Source organism: Hydra vulgaris, chromosome 08 (assembly GCF_038396675.1).
Source record: "Hydra vulgaris chromosome 08, alternate assembly HydraT2T_AEP".
In the NCBI taxonomy this organism is placed as follows: Eukaryota; Metazoa; Cnidaria; class Hydrozoa; order Anthoathecata; family Hydridae; genus Hydra; species Hydra vulgaris.
In genome coordinates this window covers 49,709,001-49,715,000 of record NC_088927.1, presented here as the reverse complement: position 1 = coordinate 49,715,000, position 6,000 = coordinate 49,709,001, and the positions used below count along the sequence as shown (strand labels likewise).

Below are 6,000 nucleotides of genomic sequence, written 5' to 3'. Positions count from 1 at the left end.
AGTTTTTTTAGAAACACTAGCGAGGGTTTGGGGTTTTTGTTTAGTTTCTTCAGTCTTTGAAGTCTTAGAATATAATTATCAGTTTACTAAACAAGTAGCTTAACTACCTGTAAGGGTGTCCCGTTTCCCCTATTTTCTTTTAAATTTTGATTTAAACTTTTTATGTGCATTATCATTCAAAAAAATTTATTGTAAAACTTTGGGACAATCAAACATTATTTAGGGGTAGCACAGTTACCTAATTAGGGTAGCCTGTAGTTTTCAAGCCTATTTTCCAGCAATTTGAAAGATTTTACTGTCAGCTTTTTAAAATTCATTTGCGAACATTTAATATGTTATTTTTCACTATATAACGCATCACAGCAAAAAAAAAATTGGTCTAAAAAAATATTTAGAGGTTGCGCAGTATCAAGCTCGGTCATTTTGCAATCTTTAAAATCTCACTGCAGTTCCTTGATCTGTCAGCAAGAATGCAATTGTAATAGAAATATAAGATACACTAATTAACTTGAAAATAATAAATTAAAATAAATAAAAAATGTACCTATCGATTGGAAAATTACTCTTTAACTTATTAGTTTGTTATATAATTACTAAATTAATATACTAACTAATTAATAATATACTTATTAATTACTAAAATTAAGTTACATACTTACAAATGCAACGTACAAATCTATATTTTCAAACAAAATTTATTTAAGAGCAATTAAAACTTTAAAGGAATTTCTTAGGGAAATTCCCAAAAAAATTCTTTGTATATTTCCTATTATGGCAACGTAATGTTATTAACTGCTAATTTTTACCGGAGTTTATTGACTATTAAGTTAGCGTGCAATTCAGAACCGTTAGCGGTAGTACTGTATTATTTCAATTTCAAATTTTCAACTGTATTTGTTCAAAAGTGGAGAAGTCTAGAGTACGGAAAACATTACAAGCAAGAAAAGATCATCTAATCAAGTTTATTGAATTTTGTCTCAAAAAAAGTTTAGCTATTAGTTTAAGAAAAAGTTGTTCCAAGCAAAAGCTTTTTTGCAAAGTCGAATTTGCATGAGTCGAACATGCAGAGGTATCGCGAAGTGACAGTACAGCAGCGGATGCCGCCCTTCAGTCGTGTTACAGATATCTTTGGTACTTAACTCGACGGTTGTCTTCATCTTGTTTGATAAATTTATTCCAACGATCAAACGATCTGCCGGCGATCGAACAATCTGCTGTAGCTTTAAAATTGTGTAACATAAAAAAAAAACGAACAAATCAAGCTTGGACAAACAATATTTCCACAAATCTAATTGGATAAAATTCCTAATTTTGTGTCGCTGATTGAGCCAGATTCCTGGCTACTGTTTGATTTATTTAAAATAAAACCTAATTAAGTGGATTGGTTGCAACTACCTGTTGAACATTGGACAACGATGAAGGACTTACTTACTACGTTAAGTAAGTAGTCAAGTTTTCAGAAGTTGTTAATGAATGCGCTGAACAAGGATTCACGCTCATCCAAGATTTCAAAAACAAATTCAAATATCTAAAGCAGATACAATACGCACTCTATATCTTTGAGAACCGTCGAAAATAAGTGTTTCTCATAGGAAGAAAGGAAAACTTCAACCAGATAATTTTCTTTTTACTATTATTTTAAACAGTTTTGTAAATTAGTAACATTATATTTTAGTCCTGTGCGACCCCTAAATATTTTTCTTTCAGTCTAGTTTTTTTACCTGTAATACGTTACTTAGCAATAACATACTAAAAACTCGAATGAATTTTAAAAAACTGACAGTGAAATCTTTTAAAATGTTGAAAAATAAACAACAATTTGCCCAAATTAGAAAACTGTGTTACCTCAAAATAATGTTTAATTGTTAAAAAAATACATAATCACTAATTTCCCAGTGGGCAAGGAACATAAAAAAGACGTCTTTTAAATGTCTTTTTAACGTATTGAACGTCTTTTGAATATTTTAGACTTCTTTTGAACGTTTAAAAGACGTCTTTTTTTGGTCCGGTACCCACTGGGTACACATGCATGATTTTTTGTATTACGCTAATATTAAACATTTCATGCTTATCAACCTATATTCATTTTACCATATACAGATGATACTTAGCAATGAGTTTTAACTTTTTATAAAATAAGTACACGTTTTACTAAACCTCTATGATATATAACACAGGTCAACAACAACAAAATTTTTTTCTGGTGCCGAGCAAACAATTTGTTTTTTGTATAGCATTTCTCATTTTGATTTCAAATACACAACTCATTTTTTTACCATCACGTCAAGTTGTAAAGTTATTTATGTTCAAATCTTAAGTATTTAGGGTAAAGTCCCTAATATTGTCGAAAAAAAAGTTATTCAAAAGTATGTCAACCTGGGTCTCAAAAAAAGCGTATTTCATAGAGATTATAGAAAATATAAATATTTTTTCTTAAAATTTATTGACAAAAAAAATATGTGAAAAAATGATAAAGACTCTTAAAAAAATTTCAACAGAATGATATTCAGCAATAATACAAAAAATACTTATTTTTATTACAAATGAATAACATTTTTAAAATCTCTATGAAAATACGCTTCTTTTGAGACCCAGGTTAACATACTTTTGAATAATTTTTTTTTCGACAATATTTGGGACTTTCCCCTAAATACTTAAGATTTGAACCTAAATATCCTTACAACTTGACGTGCTGGTAAAAAAAGAGTTGCATATTTGAAATCAAAATGAGAAATGCTATACAAAAAACAAATTGTTTGCTCGGCACCAGAAAAAAATTTTTTTTTTGTTGGCCTGTGTAATTTTTGATTAAAATAATTTTTATCCTTGAAATTCTTTCAGTTGATTCAGTCTACTTTTTCGTAATGTTACCCGTATAACTGTTACCACGCATATGATTGAAGAAATAATTTTCTCTGCATTTCAATCTGATAAGTATTCAAGGCGAAACAATAATCAATAGAAAAGATGTATTAAAAATGTTTATTTTTTTCAATTGAAAACAGTTTGTCACGATTATCTATAGATACAGTAACAAAATTTGCTAATGTATCTAAAGATACAGTAGCTAATTTAAATAAAAAGAAATGAGCTACAGTATTTAAAGATAAGGTAGCCAATTTCTTTTTTTCAATAAACAATAAACTTTAAAAACTGTAAAATTATCATAAGTGTTCCTGTTAAACACTTTAATTTATATGTTACACAGTATTACTGTTACATAGTGACCAGTTGATTCCAAACAGTCTTATTATTCACATAAGTTTATTAATAACAAGATTATATAAAATGCTGCATCAATAACAAGACCATACAAAGTATTGTTAGTTATACATAATATAACTTAAAAAAAAAAGGCTTTATATTGCCTTCATAGTTGTATAGAATCATCAATCGCAAGACTATAAGATGTTTTGTTGTTTTTACAAGTTCATCAAAATAAAGACTATATAAATTAATAATATTAATACAAAATCTTTATAAAAAGCAAAACTTCATATAAGTCTTGTTTTCTATAAAAGTTCATAAATTTCAAGACAATACAGAGTCTTGCTATTACATATTCTTAACATAAATCAATAATAGTTATTTGAACTGTTTTTAATCTTAAATATAACAATATGAACTTAAGAAAAAAAACTCTCATGAAAGTTGCATGAAATTAATACGCCTACTTTTTTATAAAAGCCACTTCCTTTAACGTTATAGCAACATAATATACTATAACAATTAAAGGTTTAAGTGGAGCAAATAGCATATAAACAATTAATAAGCGTTTAAAAATAATAAGTAATCAAATAACTTTACAATTAAAGCTTATATTTTGAAAATACAATATTAGTACCAACACTTAAATAAGATTGATTACATGGTCATACATGCTATGGTTAATACATGCACACAAAAATGCTTTAAATGTTTTAGACATGTTTTATAAATGTTTGCCACAAAGTCGGTTTTTTTAATTTTGTCAGGTAACACCTTTGTTCAATTTATCATTATTTGTTCATTATTATCCAATTTGTCATAATATTATTTTACTTGTGATATAACATTTTGCTTTTTACAGCGTTAAAGTTTAACATAAGAAAAATTATATTTATGTTCTGCAGATTAGATTGATCTCCAATTAAAATTCTATTATTTCGTCATTAGTTAATCATTATGCAAACATGCTCATGCATCGGATTCACAATTAGACAAAAAATGTTTATAAAAAATGCTTTAGATGTTTGTTTAAAATTTTTTTCACACTTAAAAATACCTGCGTTTTTGTTTCTGCAAACGGTCAACTTCTGCTTGAAGAGAGCTTTCGCTGTTACGTAGATCGTTTAGTTCTTTTTTTTGTTTTGCGATAAGTTCTTCTGCTTCGTCAAGAGCTTCACGAGTACTTTCTGCATCTCGACGATACTCGTCTAACTATATGTGTTAATTGTGTTAACTTGTAAAATTCTTAACATATTTTTTGATTATATAAAATTATATTAATTTATAAAAATTTATAAACAAATAAAATGCTAAATTAAACGTTTTATCTATATAATAAATTTATATAGATAAAAATTTTTTATCTATATAAAAAATATTTTAAAATACTTTGTTAGCATGTCCTAAGTTCCTAAATTTTTAGAAAAACATTCTTACTTGATTAACATCTTTTAAAAATTAAATTAAGTAATTGCAAGTTAATTAACTCAGAATTTCTGCTTTTTTAAACAATTAATGTTACTCCAGTAAAATCGTTTCTATTGGTAAATTATCAGATTGAAAATAAATAAGAAAGTTTTCATAAAAATAAAAGATAACGTTTTATTCAAACTTACTTACATTTAACATTTTTTATTTCTCTTCTTTTGATATACAGAAATAATATACAATATACGCATTTGTATATATTAATAAATATATATATATATATATATATATATATATATATATATATATATATATATATATATATATATATATATATATATATATGTATGTATGTATGTGTGTATGTATGTGAATGTATGTATGTATGTATGTATGTATGTATGTATGTATGCATGTATATATATATATATATATATATATATATATATATATATATATATATATATATATATATATATATGTATATATATATATATATATATATATATATATATATATATATATATATATATATATATGTATGTATGTATGTATGTATGTATGTATGTATGTATGTATCTATTATATATATATATATATATATATATATGTATATATATATGTGTGTGTGTATATATATATATATATATATATATATATATATATATATATATATATATATATATATATATATATATATATATATATATATAGATATATATATATATATATATATATATATATATATATATATATATATATATATACATATATATATGTATGTATATATATCGCAAAAATAATTGTAATATCTCGTTTAAGGTTTATTATTACTGGTTTAAAAAGATTTAAATTATGTTTTTTAGAAATTTAATAAAACTCTATAAAATAAATTTAAAATATATTTAATTACCTTAGCAATCCTTAGTGTTTTGGTGGCCATGATATTCTTCAAGTTTGTTATAGCTAAATAAGATGTCTAAGCTTTTATATTTCCATATCTTTATTTATTAGATTTAATAGTCGAACAGTCAACCATGACGGTTGAAATTTTTTTTTCTATAATTAAGACAAGGATAAGGATTACGAGGTATACAAATTTATAAGGTTATCGAAATTTAAGGATTACATTTCTTTATTAATTTAAATAACTATTTTATTAGCTTCTTAAAACAATAATAAAAAATATGACAAATTTATTTCAGTAAAAAATCAGGACGCTTTGAAAAATTTTAAGGCGATTAGAGTCTGGATATATAAAAATCATTAAAATATTAGCTTCCCCACCCGAAGTTGGATGGTAAAATGTTAAAAATTATTCTCAATTCTTCAACATATTTAAACTGATATCTTATAAGTTATTGT

The 6,000-nt window shown here is 24.6% G+C and overlaps 1 protein-coding gene across 2 annotated transcripts in view; it reads right to left on the bottom strand.

The window, feature by feature from the left end:
* LOC100205311 (myosin heavy chain, embryonic smooth muscle isoform) overlaps nt 1-5,775 on the bottom strand; it is a 56,215-nt gene extending 50,440 nt beyond the window's left edge. The window contains exons 1-2 of one of the 2 annotated variants that reach the window (XM_065803887.1): nt 5,549-5,775; nt 4,265-4,419 (exon numbers count right to left, since the gene is read on the bottom strand). In XM_065803887.1, coding sequence (XP_065659959.1) covers nt 4,265-4,419; nt 5,549-5,578 — 185 coding nt within the window. In that variant the 5' untranslated portion in view covers nt 5,579-5,775. The remainder of the gene's footprint in view (nt 1-4,264; nt 4,420-5,548) is intronic. The other variant, XM_065803888.1, reaches the window with a different exon arrangement.
* Nucleotides 5,776-6,000: the final 225 nt, after the last annotated feature.